The 26,009-nt window shown below is 47.3% G+C and overlaps 1 protein-coding gene across 1 annotated transcript in view; it reads right to left on the reverse strand.

Moving 5' to 3' along the window:
• Positions 1–20,377: 20,377 nt before the first annotated feature.
• The window catches only part of Nop56 (Nop56 ribonucleoprotein), a 32,512-nt gene continuing 26,880 nt past the window's right edge, over positions 20,378–26,009 (reverse strand). The window contains exon 10 of the mRNA XM_077645678.1: positions 20,378–20,793. Coding sequence (XP_077501804.1) covers positions 20,443–20,793 — 351 coding nt within the window. The 3' untranslated portion in view covers positions 20,378–20,442. The remainder of the gene's footprint in view (positions 20,794–26,009) is intronic.

Below are 26,009 nucleotides of genomic sequence, written 5' to 3' on the forward strand. Positions count from 1 at the left end.
ATTATGGGGCTGGATGCCGCATCGGACGGCATCGGGCGCTCGAAAGTGAAGCTACCGGAAGTTGGGCGGCATGTGCCGGAAATCAGCCTTTGGCAGTGCACGAAATCGGACCTCAGCACGGTTTTTCAGTTTTAGTTTTCGTTTTTCGTTTTCGTTCTCGTCTTTTTTCATGACAATGCCTACCTGTTGTGCCGTCAACTGCATTAGGAGAGCAGCAGAGTCCTCGGGAAAGACGTTTCGAAAATAAGGGTCCATTGCATCGCTATGGGACGACACTAGCAGACGACAGAACGTCGTACGTACGGAGCATCGTCTGCTCAGCTCTGTGTCGTCCCGTTGCGCTTGCGTCGCCAACTCTGCTCTTTGTTGTGATGCGCGTTGTCGCGCTCTAATTCCAAGTTATACCATCAGTGGGGGATAAATTTAAGAAAGAATAGGTGGAAACATTCATTAGGCAGCAGACTTTGCAGTGACCATTTTACCGAATTATGTTTAAACCGAACCGGAGCGAGGGCGAGGCCACAATCTGGTGCGGTGCCGTCGGTGTTCTGCTGGTTCGGATTAGCACGTCCAAAAGGTATATAGTACTACTTTTTAGACGGAGTGCATCAAGTATTGTTTCGTACTGTAGCAAATTATGCCTGAATGGGCTTTTATTCGTGATGCTTGGCGCGGTTGACTTCTAACAGCGCTTGTCACATGCGGTGCTGCATTCGTCTTTCTCGTCAGTCGTTTCTCTCGTGCTGTGTAGATGAAGCGTGGCTGTGCTATAAAGTTAGATATAAAGCACGGCTGGAAGGTAAATGACACACTAAACCGATAAACATCACCTGCCATCAATGAGAAGAAACATTGTCCGCCACAAACCCGAAACTGAAACAGCGGCAGCTGTATAACGAGTGGCTCTTCGTGTGTCAGGATTTCCGCGCCATTGCCTTTTCTTTGCTACACGAAAATTTGTTTTTAAGATAACCTAGACTCATCGTCATTCCACTACTTCTCCTAATTACGTTCAGAAGACAAGAACAAGATCAGAAAATAGTGTTTAATGCAGCACGTACCCCTTTGCCGCGGCATGGTGAGCCCTGCATGCCTGTTTTCTCCAGTTTCTCTGAAATTGCAGGGTTGCCCAAACAATGCACACATTTCTCGCGTTGAGCTTGCTTATTCCTTTGATATTACAGCAGACGTTACTCGAAAACAACGCGAAAAAGTGAGAACGGAAGGGCGAGAGGCGCGACTTTTTGCATTGAAATACAGAGCAGACACTGTACTTCTGGGACAAGCCACCAAACTTTCGGTGGCTTCACTTGCGCCCACTTCGGAAAGCGGGAATGCGGCATTCAGCCACCTAGTGGAGATCAGTGCAATCAACTTCATCGTACCGTGGCCTCCGCGATCGTACTGAATCACCCCTCTGCCAGCCGCATCGATTCGAACCCGACCGCGGCGGCTGCGTTTTTATGGAGGAAAAACGCTGAGGTGCCCGTGTGCTGTGCGATGTCAGTGCACGTTAAAGATCCCCAAGTGGTCGAAATTATTCCGGAGCCCTCCACTACGGCACCTATTCTTCCTTTCTTCTTTCACTCCCTCCTTTATCCCTTCCATTTTGGCGCGGTTCAGGTGTCCAACGATATATAAGACATACTGCGCCATTTCCTTTCCCCAAAAAACAATTATTATTATTATTATTATTATTATTATTATTATTATTATTATTATTATTATTATTATTATTATTATTATTATTATTATTATTATTATTAGCCGCATCGCCCCCTGTCGGTCGTCCCAATGTGAAATCCAGCGCTTGCGGCAGGGTGGACCACTGAGGTGAGAACTGAGGTTGTGGTGGCTAGAAGGTAGCTGTGCGTGAAAAATTGAGAATTTGTTTTTGGGGAAAGGAAATGGCGCAGTATGTGTCTCAAATCTCGGCGGACGCCTGTACTGCGCCGTAAGAGAAGGGATAAAGGCAGGACTGAGAGAAGAAAGATGTGGCCGTAGTGGAGGGCTCAGGAATAATTTCGACCTTCTGGGGATCTTTAACGTGCACTGACATCGCACAGCACGCGGGCGCCTTAGCGTTTTCCATCAAGACGCCAAGACATTTATTCTTGAAGTCGCAATAGTGCAGACGGTCATTTCGAATCCACCCGCCGCGGTGGCTCAGTGGTTAGAGCGCTCGGCTACTGATCAGGAGTTCCCGGGTTCGAACCCGACCGCGGCGGCTGCATTTTTATGGAGGAAAAACGCTAAGGCGCCCGTGTGCTGTACGATGTCAGTGCACGTTAAAGATCCCCAGGTGGTCGAAATTATTCCGGAGCCCTCCACTACGGCACCTCCTTCTTCCTTTCTTCTTTCACTCCCTCCTTTATCCCTTCCCTTAAGGCGCGGTTCAGGTGTCCAACGATATATGAGACAGATCCTGCGCCATTTCCTTTCCCCAAAAACCTTCAAATCAGGAAACAAATCTGATGTTTCGAACTACCGCCCCATTTCTCTTCTTTGTGCAACCTCTAAGCTTTTTGAATTAGCTTTGCACAAAGTACTTTCCTTCCACCTCAAACATGTAATCATACATAATCAGCATGGTTTCATAAAAGGTCGTTCTACTACAACTAACCTTGTGACTTTTATGACGTATACATCAGCTGAAGTCCTTCAGAGGAGTCAGGTAGACGCTGTGTACTGTAATTTGAGCAAAGCTTTCGACGTTGTTACTCACTCATTACTTCTTCAAAAGCTTCTGCTGTTTGAGATCGACGTTTCAATTGTAGCCCTCTTACGCAACTATCTTCTTGATCGGTCCTGCTTTGTCAGTGTAAATGGACAGACCTCATTTGTTTACACTCCAACCAGCGGAGTTCCTCAGGGCTCGGTATTAGGCCCGCTTCTGTTCTCTGTTTTTATCAATGACGTTTCCTCCGTGGTCAAAAACTCCTCGTTTCTCCTTTATGCGGACGATATAAAAATGTTCAAGGCAATACATACTCGTCATGATTGCTTGTCATTGCAATCGGACATATCCGCCTTCTCTGATTGGTGCTTGAAGAATGGGCTCACTCTCAATTCATCTAAAACCAAGGTTGTCTCATTTACGCGTAAAACGCACAGTCTTCTCTACTATTATTCTGTGAATGGTAGGCCGCTGCCCAGGGTTGATGAAATTAATGACCTCGGCGTACTTTTCGACCGTAGCCTCAGCTTCTCCTCTCATACAAAACGCATTGCTCTACGGGCTATGCGTACACTCGGCTTCATCTGCAGGCTTTCGAGAGAGTTTCGATCCCAACTCCCTTTCTTAAAGCTCTACCTCTCCATATGCTTGCCGCTTTTGGAATATGCGTCTGTTATTTGGAGCGGCACTTGCCAGTCGAACTGTGAAAAAATTGACAGAGTTCAGCTAAAGTTTTTACGCATATTTCAACATCGGTTTTCTTGCAAAACTTCTAGCTCTCATCCCAGACGGAGTAACTCACTGCAGCTTCCTTCTCTTAGCTGCCGTCGCGTGAGGGCAGATATAATTTTCTTGTATAAACTTCTTCATGGTCACATTCTATGCCCTCAGCTCCTAGCGCGTATCCTTTTGCGTGTACCGCGAAAGAGCATAAGGGAATTCAGACCATTCCAAGTTTCTGCGCTCCTGCACTCCCTCTCCCCTCTGGACAGAATGCAAAAGTTGTTTAATTCTCTTTGTCCTCACCTTGATATATTCGAAAATTCTCTCCCTTCCTTTATATTGAATGTCCGTGACGTTCCACTTTGAGCACTCTTTTTCTCATACATAACTTCCCCTTTCATGCATTTTGTCTTTACTACACTTGTGCGTTTGCACCGGTATTATATTGTTTTTTTCTCTCCTTAATTGTACATCACGTGTACTTGTTTTCATTATTATTATTTCTTTAATACTGTGTACTCACGCCTGATTGTCTGTAACGCGTTCACTAATTACATTTCTTATTGTGTATGATTGTATTTCTAGCTTGTATTTCAGAGATCTCTTATTCGTTCATATTAGTATTGGCTTTATTCTTGTTTGTATTTTGATATATGCTGTACTTGGCTGTTATCGGTCGTTCTTGTGTTCATTCTCTTTGTTTATTGTTTCATTAGTTATTTATATGTCTGTTGCCTGTTCTAGCCGTTTTCATTTACCGCTGTTCTCGCTGTTTCCTTGTTCTCGCTTTTTTGCTTCATGCTTGCTGTCGCGCCTAGTTTATGTGTCTTTTTTTTCTATCGCCTTGACTGCTGCATTACCTCCCCTGAGTGTCTTCCTTTGTAGTGAAATAAATGTACATTTTGTGCGTGTGAATGGTGTACCAGCACCAAGACCTTTGGGTTGTTCCTGGGCACCGAAAAAATAAAGATTGATTGATTATTATTATTATTATTATTATTGTTGTTATTATTATTATTATTATTATTATTATTATTATTATTATTATTATTATTATTATTATTATTATTATTATTATTATTATTATTATTATTATTATTATTATTATTATTATTATTATTATTATTATTATTATTATTATTATTGCGGCAGGGTGGACTACTGAGGTGAGAGCTGAGGTTGTGGTGGCTAGAAGGTAGCTGTGCGTGAAAAATTGAGAATTTGTTTTTGGGGAAAGGAAATGGCGCAGTATCTGTCTCAAATCTCGGCGGACGCCTGTACTGCGCCGTAAGAGAAGGGATAAAGGCAGGACTGAGAGAAGAAAGAGGTGGCCGTAGTGGAGGGCTCAGGAATAATTTCGACCTTCTGGGGATCTTTAACGTGCACTGACATCGCACAGCACACGGGCGCCTTAGCGTTTCGCCTCCATCGAAACGCGGCCGCTGCGGTCGGGTTCGAACCCGGGTATTACGGATCAGTAGCCGAGCACCGTAACCAGTGAGCTACCGCGGCGGGTATGTGCGTGGCGGCGTCTCACCTTTTCATGACGCCAATAGGTGGCGCACACGTCTGCAGTGAGAATCTAGGTTATAATCTGTCGTACAGATTAGGCGGAAAGGTTGTTCAGCAACGACTACCGGGTTTAATGTACGCGGACGGTATTGCACTGTTAGCAGATAGCCAGGAAGATTTGCAAACTCTGGTTAATTGCTGTGGAGACGAAGGGGACACTCAAGGATTCAGTTTTAGCGCAGCTAAGTCCGGCTTGATGATTTTCAACGGTACAACTGATCAGGAACTTACAATACAAGGCCATGGAATACCCCGAGTGGCCGAATACAAATATCTCGGAGTATGGGTAAACAAAGGGCATATGTACACGGAAAAGCACGAACAGTCTCTCATAGCAAAAGGACGAAGAGATGCCGGGATAATGAAACATAAAGAATTGTGGGGGTACAACAGGTATGAAATCCTCAGAGGTATTTGGAAAGGAATAATGGTGCCGGGGCTTACTTTCGAGAATGCGGTTCTATGCTTAAGGGCTGCAGTTCAGTCGCGATTAGAAGTAAATCAGAGCACTGTCGGAAGATTAGCACTAGGTGCCCGCGGGAAAACCACAAACGAGGCAGTACAGGGGGATAAGGGCTGGACATCATTCAAAGCGCGGGAAGCTCAGAGTAAAATACTATACGAAGAACGCCTGAGGAAATTGGATGATAACAGGTTGGCAGCTAAGGTATTTAAATACCTATACAGAAAGAGCGATGACTCAAAATGGCGGAAAATAACTAGGAAGCTAACCAGTAAGTACGCCAGACACGAGGATGGAAAAATAAAGAGCATTAAACGACAGGTTAAAAACGCGGAAGGTAAAAATCGGATAAATTCGATGGAAAATAAGCATAGTGTAGAATAATATCGATATTGGAAAAGGCAGATCGGGAAGGAAGCGTTTTATGATAACCCAAGAGACAGTGCCCTACCCTTTGAAGCTATAGCTATATAGGTCAGGGTGTCTTAGAACGCGCAGCTACAAAAAGAAATTTAACGAAGAAGATGACACATGTGCTGTGTGTGGTAAATCTGTAGAAACAATACACCTCATACTAAAATGTGATGGTATTCATCCCGATGTCGATGCAGGCACAGTAACTCTTCCTGAGGCCTTAGGGTTTAGAGATAACAATGGTCATGTAAATAAATCTGCGGTGGAAATTAGCAAAAAAGTGATTGGAAGGTTGATGACTCAAAAGCAGAGAGGTGACGTTAGAAGTGTAGGAAGACGTATTTAAAGGAAATGGCGAGTTTTAATAACAACTTACAACACAGTTAAACAAAATAAAAGAAAAAACTGAGCATGGTGGCAGCTGCCATCCCCCCGTTTCAAAGGGGACGCTCCTACCTTCCATACATCCATCCAGATAAGTCACTTGAAGAGCTCCAGTGATTTTACAGCGCTGTAGCCGACCGCCAGCCGTGTGCGTATGCTTCAAGCGCGTATTTGCGCCGAAAAAATGTAATTAGCTGCGTCAGCCTCGACACCGTTTTGCTTTTCTCGCTGCCAGAGTGTGACGGAATGTCGTCGTCACAGAAGAGCACGAATATGAAGTTACGGGACTTCAAAACACAACAGTATACGTAGACCCGTGCACTGTCGTGCCGGAATGAAACACGCGAACAGCGCCTAAGAAAGAAGCACAATATTCGCCATTTCTACTTTCAGCTATATTATACAGCCAGTGCGGCTTTTGTTCATGCGTAATGGAGCAGGCGAAGTATATATTTGAAAACTGGCTCCAACGGGAGCAATATATCGCTGCGCAGCATAAAAATCCAGCATGTGTGCGCGTTGGCGTTTCTCTTCGGTCCGATTATTACATGCAGGCAGAGAATATCACAGTAATTTCAACCAGAAAATATAAATACGAATTTGCAGTGTTTGACATGAAGGACTCTTAGTTTCCTCGATTTCATGATGCGAAGGGAAGATCAAAGACGGAAAGAACGACGCAGACATGCGCTTGTCTGCGTCGTTTTGTCCGTATTTATATGGTTTATGGTTTATGGGGGTTTAACGTCCCAAAGCGACTCAGGCTATGAGGCACGCCGTAGTGAAGGGCTCCGGAAATTTCGACCACCTGGGGTTCTTTAACGTGCACTGAAATCGCACAGTACACGGGCCTCTAGAATTTCGCCTTCATAGAAATTCCGCCGCCGCGGCCGGGATCGAACCCGCGTATTCCGGGTCACCAGCCGAGCGCCGTAACTACTGAGCCACCGCGGCGGGACTGTCCGTATTTCGTCTTCACTTCGTGCTGTTCATCATCGTGAACTGGAACGAACTCGCTCAACTTGCGGGACTGCTTCCTGGATTTAGTTGTTTATAAATTAGGATGGCGAGAAAAACTGGGTACAAATCGGGTTTGCCAGTCCGGACTTAGTTTCGGAGTTATTTTCAGTGATATATGAAACGAAGAAACGTTCATTTGAGGAATTACGCTGCGCGATGCAAGATACCATGTATTCAGAAAAACTCTGCTACAAATGATTAATTGCCCAGAAGAAGCATTCGTCAATAATAATTTTCCAACTTCCATATCTAGTGGAAGCTTTACGGGCAATTCTTGCATGAAGAGCCGGATAGCAGGCTGTGGAAGGCATTTATTGCACAATACATTTAAACTTTTTCGTCTAAAGAAAATGGGGGGTCAGTGCATATTCTTTCTTTATGTAGCAAATACAGCACGTCCCCCCCTCCTCCTCCTCGATACGATTGATCGTTGCATATAGCTTACATGTGCTAGTCAAGTTGGAGGCTAGCTTGCGAGTGGGATTCGAACCAACAACATATGCACCTTCACTGTATGCCTTCCCATACTCTTTACCCCTTCCCTTAAGCTCCACTACTGCACCTCTTTCTCCCATTTTTCTTTCACTCCCTCATTTATCCCTTCCCTTACGGCGCGGTTCAGGTGTCCGCCGATATATGCGACAGATACTGCACCCTTTCCTTTCCCCAAAAAAAACCAATTATTATTATTATTATTACTTCCTTTAAGGCGCGGTTGGTTGAGGTGGACACCGAGGTGTGAGGCAGTAACTGCAGCATTTCCTTTCCTCGAAAACCAAATTTGGTATCAAAATTGTGATGCAACCGTTCGTCGTGCAGCGTTCCGGGTGGTGTCATACACGCGCGTGTGTGTGCGGGTGGGTGTCAGTGCACCTTGGGGCAATAATGCTTTCGCATTCGAACACGTAAGCCGAATTTTTATTACGATCTCGCCCCCTACTGCTCTCTGCGCATGCGTGGCGTTGCTATAGCGACGGAGACGCGGCTAGTCGCGTCGTCTGCTTCCCACAACGCCGAGCCCCCGCAGTGTTCTAGAAGTGCCCACGTCGTCTTCTGAGCGCTGTTCGCTGCGTTGTTGCGCGTCTGTTTTCCCTCGCCGCTCAGAACGCCATACGCCGAGAGGCGGTCACATGATTTTCGTGACGTCAGGTGTTCAACTCTCCGCGGAGAAGCTGACTTCACAGGCGCAGTGCCGAGCGACCCCTCGTCAGCTCGACGCCTCACGTGAGCCCACGCTGTCGGCGACATTTCACACATTTCCCGTGCACACCTGTGGCGTCAGGTTTGGGGTTATGCTGTCGAAGGGAACCACGCAGTCGTCAGCTATGACTGCGTGCAGTGCGCCAAGCTGCAGCGACCGCACTGGAAACGGCAAAGCGTTTTACGAACTGCCATTTGGAAGTTCGGCGGCTGAAGTACGTCGGCGATTAAAGTGGCTTTTTGATAATGGGCCGTGTTAAGCGCGACGAAATATAACTTATTAACACAAATGCAAATATAATGCTTAATAAAAATTAGGTAAGCTAGTAATATCAACGAGAAAGAGTATACTTTCAAGGTCCTTTAAATATTCGTCATTTCACTGCATTTATCAACGGGGTACATTTTGTAAAATGCTTTAGGCAAGCAATTGAGTTTGAAACTTTTTCGTTAGGTCAGACTCGCCTGTTGAACGCATTGGTGTTGCTTTAGTCTGCTTGCCTGTAACAAGCTGCAGAATCATTTTAATTTGGTTCTTGGGAGATGCGTTTTCATCATAGTTTTCCGTGCATAACTCGCACACAACACGCGGCGGTGCTAGTTGTGAAAAAAGTAATTCATCGCTTTACTCTTTTTTTTTCTTAAGGCGCGCACAGAGGAAGACAGGACGGTACAGACGCTGTCCCATCCGGAACAGGACTGGTTGTGCGCCTGAAATTACTTGTTCCAGAAAAAAAAAAAAACTCGCAGGCCGTTTCTAGTATTTTTCGTTAGTTTGGTGGTGGTGGTAGTGGTTTTTTTTATTGAAATAATAGTAAAAAGGAAGGAAAAAATTTTTTCTAGCCCCGGCATCTGCCATCGATACTATGACTGCAATTTGCTGTTAATCTTTGGCGATTTTTTTTCCATGCTGTATGTACAACCTCGGCAAATCACAGATTAGTTTTTGGCGTTACGTTTAAAAAACTTCGATCGAGTGCAATTTGTACGCAAATAGAAAAAAACAAGCCCAAGCGCCCTACACAGCGAGTCCATGAACGCACGAGCGGTGGCTTTCCCGCACAGATTGGAACATGATGGCGGATCTTCGCGCAACTCTGCTCCCTGCGGGAGCATATACAGGAACACTACGTTGAGATGCTTGCATGCACGCCGTAAACGGCGGTCGCTCAAAAAGTTTATTTTAAAGCGAGAGCTCTACTTGCAGCTCTTTGCAGCTCTACTAAGCTGCAAAAGCCGTTTCAGCGCCGAATCCTCGACTTTTAATAAGATTTGGTTATGGGGGTTTGACGTCTCAAAGCGACTAAGGCTATGAGAGACGCCGTAGTGAAGGGCTCCGGAAATTTCGACCACCTGGGGTTTTTTAACGTGCACTGACATCGCACAGTACACGGGCCTCTAGAATTTCGCCTTCATAGAATTTCCGCCGCCGCGGCCGGGATCGAACCCGCGTTTTCCGGGTCAGCAGCCGAGCGCCGCAACCACTCAGCCACCGCGGCGGCTCCTTGACTTTTAATAAATAAATACGATGAATTTTGCCGCGACTGGGATTCTAACCCGCGGCGGAGCGAACAGATCAGCTTCGCTCGCCACTGCTCGAGAGCACTATGCATGCTGTCGCCGCTTTTTTATTTTTTTACATGGTATTTATTATAATGCTATGTTTTATGTACATGAGCTATGTACAGACATCATGAAAACAGTGGCAAATCAACACACCTAAGCAACCGAGCACGAGAAAAGAGTCAATGCAGAGCACCTAGGTAATCTAAGCAACAAGCACGTCTAATCAACAAAGAACTAGAAAAAAGGCAATGAAGAGCACAACACTAGGAGTAAGTGCCACTCCGGTTCAAACTCTGTCTGAGCATACAATTCTTTTAGGTGTACAGGATGCTTCACACTTGTAGGGAAACTCGGAGTGCGTGGCAGCCGCGCTTCGCGAAGCGCTGCCGCCGACAACGGGGAAGAATCGGCGACAAAGGCGCATACGCAAAACAAGCACGGACGGCTACTCTTTCCGCGCATGCGCCTTGAGGCGCCAATTCTCGCTTCCTGTCGCCGGCAATGGTGTCTGAAGTTTTCTCCAAATGTGAAACAGCCTGTACAATCATTCTACTGAAATGGTCTTTTGCAGAAACAACTGACCCTACCCGCCGCGGTGGCTCAGTGGTTAGGACGCTCGGCTACTGATCCGGAGTTCCCGGGTTCGAACCCGACCGCGGCGGCTGCGTTTTTATGGAGGAAAAACGCTAAGGCGCCCGAGTGCTGTGCGATGTCAGTGCACGTTAATGATCCCCCCAGGTGGTCGAAATTATTCCGGAGCCTTCCACTGCGGCATCTCTTTCTTCTTTCACTCCCTCGTTTATCCCTTCCCTTACGGCGCGGTTCAGGTGTCCAACGATATATGAGACAAGCACTGCGCCATTTCCTTTCCCCAAAAACCAATTATTATTATTAAGAAACAACTGATTCACAATTTAAAGGGTACGTATTTGCGCGAAGACGAGACACAACAAAGAAACGAAACAATTACGACATGTACAGAGCGCAACTTCCAACTAGTTTATTCTCTTAGAAGGCAGATACATTCATATCCCTGCTGGGCAATCACAAGATGAACAAAGACACGCACTATTCATGTCAGCATACCGCCGCCAAAAGTGTGCCACCAGATAGCATCACATGTAAAATTGATACAAACAAACCTTCAATACCATAAGCGAAAAAGACAAAAGGAATGATGATGCATTAGGTGAACGATGAACATTGCTTTAAAACATCTCTTAGCAAAAGCAGTGTCAAGTAAACAAAAATAAGACGGTCAATGCGTAAAATTTACTCATCGTAGCAAAAGCAGTGTAAATAAAGCAAAAACAAAAAACCAGAACAACTAAAACCAAAAGGCCAGTAACAAGGTAAACGGGTTGAGAAGCCCGATTTAAAGAAGCTCGAATGGAAGGCTAGTCCAACAGAAAACAGCCACGAAAACCAAGGTAAGGCAAACAAGAGATACAGGAAATCACACGTGTCCATCTATGAATGTTATCTATTTGTCCAGCAGTACCAAAGAAGCAGTGTTAATGCCTTTGTCACCAGTGTTAGTAATAAGGTAGGCTTCAATTATTTCTCTCCGAAGTTTAGTTTTAGCATGTGCTGCAGGATCGAGGCACTTGTGAACAAAAGCTTGCATTTATGAGTCGCAGCATGCTCTGGCAGGCGTCGTTTCTCATTGTTTTCGCTCTTTCATTGTTTGCGCTCTGTAGATATCGTATGTGTCTTTGTTGCGTCCCGTCGGACTTAGCCTCCTCCCCACCCCTCTCTTACGCACTCCCAACAGATCCTCTCCAGACGCCTCCAGACCCGCTCTCTGTCATCCCCTCAGCTTTTATCCCACTATTGCGGCACATCCCCTGCATGCTCCCTATGCGGTGACCCCCACGCCACACTCTCCCATATCTTTTTCGGCTGCCCTGCCGACCCTCCCCCGCGGGGACAGCACGCCATCTCGAGCTGGGAGGACTGGGAGGTCCTGCTCATGTCTGCAGACCCGACATCGCAGCTTGCTGAGGTGACTCGGGCTGCCGACGTCATGTCCCGGCATGACCTACTTGATGCAGTGCGGGACCGCGCAGTGGCCCAGGGACCCAGCTGGGTCTAAAACTCACTTGCTCAATAAAGTCTTTCTGTCTGTCTGTCTGTCTGTCTGTCTGTCTGTCTGTCTGTCTGTCTGTCTGTCTGTCTGTCTGTCTGTCTGTCTGTCCCGTCTTCTTCGCGCAAGTACGTATACCCTTTCAAAGATGAACCAACTCGCTCAAACTAGACTATTGCTTGATTCACAATGTCGGTCTATTATGCGTGTTTGCTAGAGGCTGTGTAATCCAATTAAAAATAACATATATAAGGGCTCATCAACAAAATGGTAGTGCAGTTAGATATCGTACAGAATCCGACGTCAAATTAAGTCTTTTTTTTTAATGTCCGTTGCATGATTGTCCCAGAAGAGCATTGCATCTTTACAGTGGATGAAACAATGCTAAATAGTTTCAGGAGCATCACAAAGGCGATAATTTACCGTAGACACAAAAGTATATATACTTTTTTTCTATATCCATGTTTAACCGCTAATGTCTCAGTGTGTAGCGTATAGAAGAATGTTTTTGTGCATGGGGAGAGGGGCATCCTACGTACTCTATGGAATACGTCATGTCCCGGTAAACCAAAATACACAGAGCGGTACATAGGCGGAGGGGATAGCATATAAATTAAATCCATGTACAACCGTTTCTTCGACAACAAACAAAGGAAAAGGAAAGCCAAATACACCTCATGCATGAATACTCAGCCCCGCCGCGGTGGCTCAGTGGTTAGGGCGCTCGACTACTGATCCGGAGTTCCCGGGTTCGAACCCGACCGCGGCGGCTACGTTTTTATGGAGGAAAAACGCTAAGGCGCCCGTGTGCTGTGCGATGTCAGTGCACGTTAAAGATCCCCAGGTGGTCGAAATTATTCCGGAGCCCTCCACTACGGCACCTATTCTTCCTTTCTTCTTTCACTCCCTCCTATATCCCTTCCCTTACGGCGCGGTTCAGGTGTCCAAAGATATATGAGACAGATACTGCGCCATTTCCTTTCCCCAAAAAACCAATTATTATTATTACTATTATGAATACTCACAAACACGGACGATCAGAAACATTAGAAGACACAATGAGGCTCGGTAAAACATGAACAAATTTGACTTGAAAGAATACACGCACTATCGGGTGCGTAGTGTCCCGGAAAAACATGAAACAGCTGTCGGACATACAGGTGGACTAAGCCAAAGCCGCCAGCGCTTACAGGCCGGAAAAGGTTATCACGCCCCATTGATTAAAAAAAAAAACGAACCCCACACAAAAGTAGCGAAAACGCTGTTGAAACGTATAATGTTTTGTGCAGTGAATTATTTGCAGTACATTATGAATTTTAGTGGCGAGAAACAGAGTCATGACCATAACCTGACGCCATTGGATGGTGGTGGTGGTGGAAACATTTATTGCCAAATACCGAGGGGGGCAAACCCCCTAACATGGCACGAGGCAACCCCTAGGGGCTGCCCTTACAGGGCAAAGGACAGCCCTTGTAGGGCTATCCGCTTCAGGGCGTCGGTAATTATCCGGCGCTGGTCAGCAGCAGCGGAGCTGGCCAGGAGAGTCTCCCAGTATGACTCCGCCGTGCCATTGGCTGGAACCGGGCTTTGCGTCGGGGAAAAGCTGCCTCGTTCTTGAGTTGTGTCCGACTATAGTCCCAGTAGGAATTTTTCGAGTACTATACGGATGGTGGCGCGATCTGAAGTCGCTTATGTCTGAAAGCGTTTTTGCTTTTATCATTTATTCATTTTTGTTCATGTAACGCTTTACTGATTTTGTTGCCAGGCGGCTGTGCGTTGCAACTAGAACACAATTTACATCATGAACCATACGCGTCGCTGCAAGCCGTAAACACCAGAATTTTGGCCAACTCAAACCGCCACGCTTCGAGAATGCGGAGTAAAAAAAAAAAGTGATGGTCGATTTGCGTAGTTAATAATAACTGGTTTTTAGGGAAAGGAAATGGCGCTGTATCTGTGTCATATATCGTTGGACACCTGGACCGCGCCGTAAGGAAAGGGATAAAGGAGGGAGTTAAAGAAGAAAGGGAGAGGTGCCGAAGTGGAGGGCTCCGGAATAATTTCTCCCACCTAAAGAAGGGAGTGAAAGAAGAAAGGAAGAGAGAGGTGCCGAAGTGGAGGGCTCCGGAATAATTTCCACCACCTGGAGAAATTATTCCGGAGCCCTCCACTTCGACACCTCTCTGTTTCTTTCTTCTTTCACTCCCTCCTTTATCCCTTCCCTTACGGCGCGGTTCAGCTGTCCAATAATAATAATAATAATAATTGGTTTTTTGGGGAAAGGAAATAGCGCAGTATCTGTCTCATATATCGTTGGACACCTGAACCGCGCCGTGAGGGAAGGGATAAAGGAGGGAGGGAAAGAAAGGAAGAAGAGGTGCCGTAGTGGAGGGCTCCGGAATAATTTCGACCACCTGGGGATCTTTAACGCGCACTGACATCGCACAGCACACGGGCGCCTTACCGTTTTTCCTCCATAAAAACGCAGCCGCCGCGGCCGGGTTCGAACCCGGCAACTCCGGATCAGTCGCTGTCCAACGGCTAAATGCGAATTAGGTGCGCTAACTATTCGGCTTTCCTTTCGGTTCCAGTGTATAGACCCAGTGTTCACGGGTGGCAGTTGTTCGTTATAGCGATAATGGGTTAGTATCCACATTGGTCATTCTGTCCTTTACATTCATAGGCAAGCACTTCGCTTGCGAAGCTGGCCGCGTGGCGTCACGCTCTCTCCCGTTTTTTTCTTTTTTGTAGCGATAGCTACATAATAATAGTAATTGGTTTTTGGGGGAAAGGAAATGGCGCAGTATGTCTCATATATCCTTGGACACCTGAACCGCGCCGTAAGGGAAGGGTAAATGAGGGAGTGAAAGAAGAAAGTAAGAAGAGGTGCCGTAGTGGAGGGCTCCGGAATAATTTCGACCACCTGGGGATCTTTAACGCGCACTGACATCGACAGCACACGGGCGCCTTACCGTTTTTCCTCCATAAAAACGCAGCCGCCGCGGTCGGGTTCGAACCCGGGAACTCCGGATCAGTAGTCGAGCGCCCTAACCACTGAGCCACCGCGGCGGGCGATAGCTACATTAAGGTAGCATTTCGAGCCTTCAGCGTAGCGGCGCCATAGAGGTGGCGGCGCCGCCACGCTGTTGCTGCGCTGCCACGTGGTGCGGAGCAGCTGCCGGCGGCGTGGCTGATCACGTGGATGGTCACGTGACCAAGTTTCACTCGGCCAGCTGTAGCTTTCGCGTCACTCCAGGTTTAACCAGAGCTAAACCACCGCCATTTTCCCCCCTCTATATTCGAGCACAATTAACCGGTCTCGAGGGGAGCGCGCGCTTTTCTTTTTCGAGCGGAGCGCGTGGGCCCTCCTCGAGACCGGCCGTGGTTCGAGAACCGCTGCGGCCGAGGCGCATGCGTGGAAGGAGCAGCGAGCCGTGCTTACTATGCATGCGCCTTTGCCGCCATGTTTGCCCCCGATTCCTCCGGCTGTCGGCGGCAGCGTTTCGCGAAGCGCAGCCTTAGGTGCCTTAATCCGCTGGCCTCCCTACGCGGCGGTCACGAGCTCCCAAGCTCGCTAAGTGCAAAACAGCCTGTACTGCACCTACCCTAATCATGTAACGTGGTGCTGCCAACACACCATGACAGTCCCTCACATACGAAAAGCAAGCCACACCGGAGCAGTGTGAGGCAGCGCTGTACAACGGTCGCATGGAAGATCAACGTAGGCTAATCGACCAGGCCTGTAGTTAGGTAGGTAGCGAGATATTTTTAGGGGAGGGCTGGATATCAGACGGCCGCATGCAGGCCCCTGTGCCGCAGCGGCCTCTGCAGCCCAAGCGACCGTCCTCTCTTGAGCGGCGGTTTCCGCGCTGCGTAACAGTGCTTCCCACTGTTCGGTGATTGTTGGGTGTGTGAAGGGTAGGTGTTGGCATTCCCGCAGGGAGTGTGGTAGTGTGGCTGGTTGTCAGCAGAATTTGCATCGCCACAACTGTGTGCACTGTACCAGCTGGCACCCCTGTTCTGGACATGAAACTTGAACCTCCGGGCAGCCCGGCGCGTGTCTCAGCGCAAGACCGTCCGTTCTGGCAGGGCAGAGCATTGCACTTTTTTACAACCGCAGATGCTGCCTGCCGCCGCCACGCCCAACGACGCCTCCGTCAAAGCTGGACCAGCCTGTGTGCGACGCTCAACAGTGCGAATCAGAAGCGCCGCTGGTGCAACACGAATGCAATGCTGCGTCCACTTTCCTGCACGTACCGTGGATGCAGCCGCGTAGCAGCTTACTGAGCTGCGTGCAGAGCAGTCTGCTCACGGAGCACCGCTTCAATGCTTGCGCTGCCCAGACGACGCGAGCCCCACAGTCCGCGCCCGAGAGAACAAGTTTCGTGCTCTTGAAGATCGCGACTGTGACATTGTTCTGCAGTGGACCCCGTACCACATTGGTGTCAGTGGGAGTGAATCAGCCGACGCCCTCGCCAGGAGTGCGCACGACGCTTCTACACCTGTCTTCCGAATGTGTGCGCGGCCTATTGTGCGTCGACACTTGCACTACCCCGACCCCGTGTGGCGGCGGGGCGTGTGCCGACGCGGGTGCTTACACCTTTGACCTTGCCGAGGTCGCACTCCTACTTCGCCTGCGCATAGGGTGTGTGTGGATGGCGGAAAGACGTCACCTGCGGCGCAACAAGCCTGATCCACGCTATGCCTGCTGCGGCGCAGTGGAAACTACTACACATCTTCATGGGCCAGCAATGTAATAGAGTCTCCCGTTTTCAGTGCCCAATGCGCTACTCTTTGCCAAGTGTATCGAAACCTCAAAATTCCATGCGGCTCCCTCTAGGAACGTCTGGTTTAGTTTATGGGGTTTAACGTCCTTAAACAACTCAGGCTATGAGGGACGCCGCCATGAAGGGCTCCGAAAATCTCGACCATGGGGTTCCTTCTATTCCCACCTGGCCCGGCTACGACAGTTCGCCGCGCAGTGAAGCTACTGCTAGCTGACGTCGAGGCAGCGAATGTCTGCGCGCTGCTGTGACCGTGCGGACTTCACCCCTCTTCGCTCCAGCGCCGATGAACAGCGATCGCGCTCCTGCCTTTCCCTTTTATCCAACAGACCCCCTCCTCTCCACTGCCTTTTTAATATCATTCCTACGCACAGCGCTGTTACGGCGATCCCTGCAATGGAGTCAGTTACAGCGCTGTGCACCCCTCTTCATCAACCCCGACACACACACACACACACACACCGCGGCGCAGACAATACCCCTAGCCACCTCCTCCGCTAGCGTGTTCGGAAACGCGCGGGGGTTTCGGGGGGCCGGTCAATGGCCTTACAGGTTTCTTATGAGGTGGAAAATTATTAAAGGCGCTGAGCTCATTGAATTCGCCAATGTCCACGTGAGAGAACAAGGTTGAAAAATGGAAGTGAAGTAGCGTCGCCGTCTGCCACAGGTAAAAAGAAAAAAACGTATTGTTTCACTCCAGAGCACATGTGCAACTTTTTTACAGATCTTGACAACGCACGAGTGATGAAAAGAAACACGCTGCAGAAAGATTGCAAGAGCTTGCTTCTGACGATTTGAATCCATGTAGTTTTCGCCGTTCGTGCTCCCAACGTCGCGTCGGGAAGCGGCAACACATTGTCCCCAGCGAATTCCGGCGAGTGCTGTTGAAGCTAACAGCACAGCAGTCCCTCTTTTCAGGCTCCACAGGTACCTGAAATAAACTGCGACAGACCTCGAGATGCTGCTCCATCGCAGTCACGTTCCCCCTCCGGACGCTCGCGCCGCCGTGGAGACAGATGAACAGGGTGCTTTGCTCACGGCCCTGGTCCTCAACACCCGGTGACGAAGAGGCGCGCGCAGACCTGCGGTATAGTGTACTAGACCTACGGTTCCAGCCCTCACGAGAAGTCGGGGGGGGGGGGGGGGGGGGGGGGGGAGACGCAGCTTGACGCGAGCTGCGGCGTCTGCTCCCTTTCTCGGCGCCGCCGCCCGCTTCCGGATATTTCGTGCTTGGGTTTTAAAACGAAAGCTTCACTACCCTCGTCGAGCCAAGGTCATTGGCGCGGCACGTTTGACCTTCAAGTGGTGGTATCAGCCACGTGACTAACCACCGCCGTTCGCTTGAAAGTTTCTGCGACTCACACGCGCTCGCATTGGCCATGTGGGGCGCATTCAGAGAAATAGTTCACCACTGTGTAATATATGGTTAGTAGTAAATAAAGTGTTTCTGCAGTTGATTTCTATGCTAGGCATTGAATAAGTTTTTGACACTCTGCACTTGCAGGAATAATTTTATTTCGGAACAGTAGTGAAGGGAAGCTGTGTTGTTTCGGCGGAGCAGACCTACGCTCAGTCTGTTGACACGTGTCGCGCTGTGCGAAAACTGGGGACAGCGGTGTCCCCAATCCTCTGCCTCGCTTAAGCGCTGTTTTTAGTCGCAGGATCACGCACCAGCCAGCTGGGCAGACTTGTCCCCTTCTGGTCGATTTGGATAATTTTTGATTTCCAGAAATCTTTCCTAGCTGTGCGGTCTTCCGTTTCGTGACGAAAAATTATAGCAAAATATTCAGTAGAAATTTATAAATTACGCTTTCTAGATGTGTGGTCGTCGAAAATTGAGGTAATTTAATTTCAGTGCCGCATTTCTTTGACCAAAGCGAAGAGGCCATAAACGAGAAAATAAACTTATTGAGGTAATTTAATTTCAGTGCCGCATTTCTTTGACCAAGCGAAGAGGCCATAAACGAGAAAATAAACTTAAGGTTCGTTCTCTGACCTTTTACATTTTCAGATTGGCATCACTCACACCTCCGTAATTTCGTAACGCATGAAAATAGAATGATTCTATTTGTTGCAGATTCCCGATACATTGAGGAATGTAATAAATTTCGATTTTTTTTCCTACACGTGCAGTACTATGGTAGCTATTTTTGTAAAATATTTTCACGTAACTATGCATGCATAAGTACTGATAACCTAAAAAAACTAATAGCATCATCATACAGAACAGGGCTTTGTTAACATGCTGGCATAACAAAATTTGCACCCTTTCTACTCAATTATTTAAGGCCTTGGGGCAACTTGACGAGGGTGCTAAATATAATTACCCAAGAACTGCACCAGGTATACCTAAAACTCAAACGCGTTACTGAATCTAGTGTAGCAATTTCATATCTGCACCAATTTAGTTACATATCAGATGAAAACGCTCTCCATTGCTGCGTCCCCTCTCAATCTTGAAATGTGTGTCTGTTAGTAGCCCGGCTGGGGCTGCTTCTTTCCAAACAAGCTGCGCGATTATGTACTAGCTCATGAAACAGCTTAAGACACATGCATGTCGCAATGAAAAAGCATGTGGCTTTTAGCACACTTAAGGTGCGCTATTCTAAGCATGCCGTCACCGCTCAAGATTGACACAACTTACCAGACTTCTACACAAATCAAATAATTACGTCGGTGATATTAAAAAACAGTTCCAAGTAAACATTAAATGTCATAAAACGCACTATGAAAACATGCTGTACTGTTAACAAAAGAACGCATTACTTGAGGGCGAGTGAACCTGCCTGCACTGCTACATACGCGTTTTTTCTCCTTGCGCAGTTACAAGCCTACTATGCTGATGTTCAGGTGATTGAACGCAGTAACTTGCATGCTATTAAGTACATTGAGTGGCAGTGGCGATCGATTCCTAGACTTCACGCTTTACTACCGTGGCCCTTTCCCTGTTAACCAGTTTCCTAATGCGGTATTTATCTGCGAGAAACCTATCGAGGCTAATTTAAATTTCCTTTTATACTATTACACGGATTCAACAGTGACGCAGCTGGTCAGTACATGCTTCTGCAGTGTGCAGGCATGATGCAGCCGCCGGTATCTGCGGCAACTGCGGTAGGCATGGGCAGGCGGAACCTGTTTTGCCTACCATGCGAAAGTCGCTGCTCACATCAGCGCCACCGCATTTTCATGACGTCGCGGGGTGAAGGTCTATAAGCTCAGTGGTGGCGGATCGTTGTGCGCACTGCTGAAGCCTAAAAACCCACGTCTGCCTCTGTTCATCACTACGTGTTCCACCTGTGGTCACCTACGGTTCAATTACAGCAGCAGCTGAACTCGAAAATCACACTACCGTGAATAGTAATTGTCGGCCAATTTCTTACAAACACTAAACAAGTGAGAGCATGTTGAGTGAATGATGCTAATACAAAACTGGTGTATGTTCCAACAAACTGAACAGTGAAAAAAAAAACAAAACAAGTATGCAACACTTCTGTAAAAGGTAAAATGTCCTTTACTTCATGTGCCATAACTCATTCTGTACAGAAACCTGACCTTACTTCTGTGCCTTGGATTTCTTTTTTTTCGGCTTTTCCAGAGAACCTTCGTCAGCATTGCCGTTGCACTCCTGCTCAACCTCTTTATATTCATCTTCCACGTTAGCGTGCTTCTTTTTCTTCTTCTTCTTAGGCGCTTCTTCAGCATCCTGCCCTTCCTCTACTGCAGTGTCCCCGGTACTGTTTTCCACTGCTCCCTTCTTCTTCTTCTTCTTAGGTGGTTCTACTTCAATGTTTTCCTGCTCTTCTGCCTCCACTGTGGTGTCCATAGCGCTGTTTTCCAAATCTTTCTTCTTCTTCTTCTTTTCTTTTTTCTTCAGCTTCCTCAAGGCAGCTGCTGCAGCCTGTGCCTGCAGAGAGTAAGAAGGATTACTGCAACGAATGCTGCTCACTTAGCAATTAAATCATATTGTAGTCAAGCTGACCAAACGATTTTGCTACAGTTTGAATAACCAAACACTGAGGTGAAACTTTTCTGAAAACAAGATGCATTGTTTACAGTACCTTCACATGTAATTCAAATCAAACACTAAACCTGACACAATGGAATATAAATGCACATAGAACATGTCCTGCCGTGCGAATGAGGAAAACTGTATTCATAGACCTAACTGCTCATTTAAGCCACAGGTTACCCTGAACAACTGTGTACAAAAATAAATGCTCACAACAAAGCAATAGAACTTCCTGAAAACCGGAAGCCTCGAAAACCTAAACACGCTGTGAATAAGCCTGACACAGTAGAATCTCAACAATGAGGTCCCAGTCGAAGTCAATTTCGGGATGGTATGAATTCATCAAAATGCCCTGGCCAGAGTGCACTGCATGCAATGGGCAGTAATTCTGATGTTGCAAACAATAACTGAATGCTTAAACTTTGTTCCTGTTCACATTGGAGGGACCTGTACATTACATTCCATCAAATGGCACAATAAAAAATGCAAAAGATTATGTAACAGAAAAGCATTATTTGTTTTCAGGTGTTCCTTCCAGAATCACTCATCTGAGACTACCTTCCTAGACAACAGAAAATAAGGGAGCCTAACTGTGATACACTTAGTGAGGAACGTTTCCTAAAGGGTGACCTCCTTGGACAGAAAATCTTATGAAAACTGGAGAACTCTGAGCGAGAACAGGTTGCTTGCTCCCAATCTACCTTGGCTAAATATTTTCGCCCGGCATCCACCGCTTACTCCTCTCCTCACATTTCTACTATTTCGTCCGCTCACAGTGGCCGCTGCTGGCTTCCACCCAGATTTGAGCATGATTTTTATACTACTAAAATAAGCGCTTCATTTGGCAAGAATTTTCGCATTTTTGATAAAACGTAACCAAATCTAGGATTGAAGACTGCATGCAGTGTGCATAGGGAAGAGAGTTGTTCATTTTTCAGGCTTGGAGTGCAGTGGGGTGAAGGGGGGATGTTGTAGGGGACAAAAGCAACAAAGGCCTGTGTCCTTTCCTTTTCTGCCTGGTCTTGGCCACTTCGCCACAATGTGCCATAGCCGCACACAGGTAAATGCGCGATCTACTCTGCGCCGACCGTGCGCGCGGCAGTTTTGCAGCAGACTACAACACTCAGTTTATGACGTCCCTCAGGTTGCTCCAAAATGGTCGCTGCTGCCAGGGGGAGGGAGGGTCTTAGAGCCGATAACATCAAATGACAATTTCTAGCTAAAATGCGCGTGTAGAGCCCTACATTGATTGTATGAAGATTCAAAATATGTCATTTAATTTTATGTCAAACAAACCCTTATGCACTTATGTAACATGTTATACAACTTTTTGCCAAGAGCTTTCAAAAATTTTTCCGCTGGGAACTTGTGAAAATGCATGCCATTGGTTTCTTTCGATATCGAGGTAAGCAATAAGGGTAAAATTATAATCCTGTCTATCCTAGAAAGTGTTTTGAAGCTGCCACACAGGAAGAAAAAATAATATTCCTATTTCGGAAACGACAACATTAAAACACTAATAACTCAGTTAACTAATGGAATGCACATTAACAAGTTCTGATTACATACCATATTACACAAGTGCAAAAGGACTTGTTTTATAAAAATAACATATCTCGAATCATCATGCAAAAAGTATGTTTTCCCCGAGGATTTGAGAATTGCGACTTCATTCGTGAAAAAAATTTTAAAAACCTTCTTGCCCCCTAAGTGAAGTGAATGCATTTTTCCTTCTCAGCAATGATTGTGAGGCTGGCTCATTATGAAAACAACGTAAGTACTTAGAGCCAACCTTCGTATGTGCTTCAGTTGTGATGCGGAATCATTTAAGAGATTCAAAAAATTGAATACAGCAATCCCTCGTTATAACGAAGTCAGCGGGACGGCGAAAAAATTCGTAATAAGCGACCACCTGAGAAAATCTAAAGCAGTCGAGCTTTAATTGCGCCGCAACGGCGAGGAAATCAAAATACAATGTACTCAGTGAAGCAAAACTTTACTCAGGTGCAAAAAAGGCAGTGAGCTTTGGCTGTTTCAAGTTCTTACCGGGCGCTTGCAACCCCTGCTCTAATCTGACCAAGCATTGCACAAGGCCGCGGTCGCCGCCCATGCATTCAACCTTCGGGAGATTTCGAATTGCGAAGGCAGTGGCCGCTTTCATGCAGGAGGGGGATTACGGAAATGCCGTGGCCGAGTCTGAGCTTGTGATTGTTGTGCTCAAAAAACGATTAGCCGCTCATTGTAGGTACGCAGCGCGATCATGAAAGTTGAACGGTTTTGCAGTAGGGGCTTCGGGCTTCGCATAATTACTGGGCAGTTTTTTTTTCCTGAGGTGCACAGCTGTGAACTTTACAACTGAGTTTTTTGGCGCACCGTTGTTGATGACACTGTGCAAATTCTACGGTTCGAGTGTCAGTGTTCGTGCAATGTCGCGTCCGTGCCATTGACAGATGTCTAGGAACAAAATTCAATGACCCCACCACGCATTTAGACCGTTTGTCTAGTTGGACGGCACAAATCAAGCATGACCAGCTCGAGAAAATCAGTGAAAACACCGTGGTTGCGTTGACCCGCCATGTTGACAGCTTGGCTCGCCGCTGGGGACGCTCGGATTTTCCATTTTTCGGAAAGTTATAGATCGATTTGCACCATCAAAAGTGCAACGAAGCTAGGCGCAGTGTTTTATTCCGATGCAGGCCAACTATGTCGAGCGGCAAGCGAATTTCTAGACCGGCTTCCCCAAAGTACTCTTCCCGATTTGTTAACGTAGCTTCTCGCGCCGAACATGGCAAAGGGCGTGCGACCAGGCAGCAGCTCAACAACACCGTTGTTCACACTTGCAAGTGCGACCTGCGGGTCGCCTTTTCGTCTGAAGCGAAAACTCTCGGGAATTATGCTGTTCGTGTGCTTTCGAGTTTCGTCTGCTTTGGCCGATGTGAAACGGTTAGGCTTAGCGGCAGCCAGGGAGCAGCTCAGTTCGTTGCCGAAAGGTCACCTCGCTCACGGCTCACAAGCGTGAATGGGCTCATTATCAGAGGGACACTTCTTTTGTGCTTTTTGGCACGTTTCAGCACCAGAAATGTTCTTTAGAGCAGTAAAATTTTGCTCACTGAGCGCACTACTTGGAATGCTATGGTGCAAGTCTGCCCGTGGTCTTTTGGTCACTGTTCGGTATCCAAGAGACCGCGGTTTTCTGGCATCGCAAAGTGTCACGAGAATTTTATTTTCGTTTGGATATCACGGGGGACACCAGCAATTCGACTGACAAAGATTCGGGCGCGCTTCCATTCGCATCCGCTGTAAACAGCTGGGGGCACTCGCTTGGTACTTGTTACTAGGCAGGTCATCGGTCGTAGGTTTAGTACTTTTGTGGCCTGTTCTGTGCCTGCCTGAGACTAATTCGTCGACGGTATTAATTTGTCACTGCATGCGCAAAAGGGTCGCCGCCGCGACGGCGATGCCTCCGCTCACCACTTCGCTCTAAGCGGGTCAAGCACTTCGTGCACTTCAAGTAACGCGGCTTAAAATGCATGCGTTTGGGTCGGGACCGGAAGAAATTTTTAATAAAGTGATATTTCGAGTAAAGAGATTTCGTTATAATGAGGCATTACTGTACGCTCCAACAATCTATGTTGCCACGTTTGTTTGCAGCATTTTGTCTCTTGTACAATACATTTTCTGCCACCAGAGCATATACAAACAACACTGAGAACCATTACAGGTGTATGGCTCATGTGAAATTATGCCTTTAAAGGCTAACGTGCAGGGAAAGCTTGCGATAGATATAAAGAGTGTTTCACCAGAGATGTTTTGCAGTTTTTTAAAGTAGGCTGTTTGAGACACAGCCCACAATGGTTAAACTGACATGCACTACTGCTGTATAAACACATGTAAGGGCTGCACCCGTGTATGGGCCGCACCGTTTTCCAGAAGGAAATATAAGAAAAAAATAATATCCGTGTAAGGGCCGCACCCAAACTTTCCACACGACCCACGCGGGAATAGCCTTTGAAATGCACGTGCCGTGCCCTCCGCGATCAGCTCCGGCTGCGAGCAACGGCGCACTTCATCGTGGAGGCGGCGCATGCGCACAGGAGCTTCCAGGTGCCGCCCACGGATGGCGCCAGAGGCTGCGGCTCATTATCATCATCAACCGTTTCCTCCGCCGCGACTTCCGCCAGCTCCCGCTATCCATATCGGCATCAGTACCACCAATCCAATCGTCCTGTTGCTGTCAAAGGCACAGATGTTAGTTCTGGCTTTCGCATGGGGCCACACACCGTTGTAGTATTAGCAAGATATGGCAAGCACCTTAATAGCTACACAGCAGGGAGTTTGCTATTGAATGTGGCAAGCGTGCGGCGAGCAGAAAATTCGATGTGACCGCGAAGTGCGCCCAATGATGGTGCAACCAAAAGAATGCATTGAGGAAGACAAGCTTCAAAAAGCGCCTTTCCGAGGCAAGCCGTGCAAGTTTCCTGAACTGAACGAAGAGCTGCTCAGCTAAGTGATGGAAGCGTGGAACAACGGCTACGCGTTGACAGCGGACATGCTGTGCCACTTATTGTGAGATGAGCGTGCACCGGAGCACAGCACCAGCTCGGAGTGGGAATACACCGCGAGTGGCGATTGAACGTAGAATAAATGCCGCTGATTTCTTGATCAGCGTTTTTTCCCTGTAAAAAAATCGTAAATCGCGTGTATGGGCTGCACCCCAAAAATTGGCCCTCAAATCTGGAAAGAAAAGTGCGCCCCTTACACGCGTTTATACGGTATTTACAAATACAAAGGAGACAGTCTTTCTCTGGTTATCTTGGGTCCCAGAGAAACCACTGAACGTTCGCATTTCCAATCAGACCAGAGAAGAAAAGCCTTGCTTTCAAAATGACAATGCCAAGCCAGTTTCAGAACCATGTAGCACACTATCAAATTTGGTTGAAGACCAGCAACAGAGTCCAGGTTTGTATTACCTGGAGCCTTTAATTTCCTTGATATGAAGGTGGACTGCATGGAGAACATTTTGCTAGAGATGATGCCACTGTGTGCTTTTAGGTATAGTACACAAGCTCCTGCTCATTATAGACGAAAATGCAAGGCCAAGAATGGGGACA

Source organism: Amblyomma americanum, chromosome 1 (genome assembly GCF_052857255.1).
Source record: "Amblyomma americanum isolate KBUSLIRL-KWMA chromosome 1, ASM5285725v1, whole genome shotgun sequence".
In the NCBI taxonomy this organism is placed as follows: Eukaryota; Metazoa; Arthropoda; class Arachnida; order Ixodida; family Ixodidae; genus Amblyomma; species Amblyomma americanum.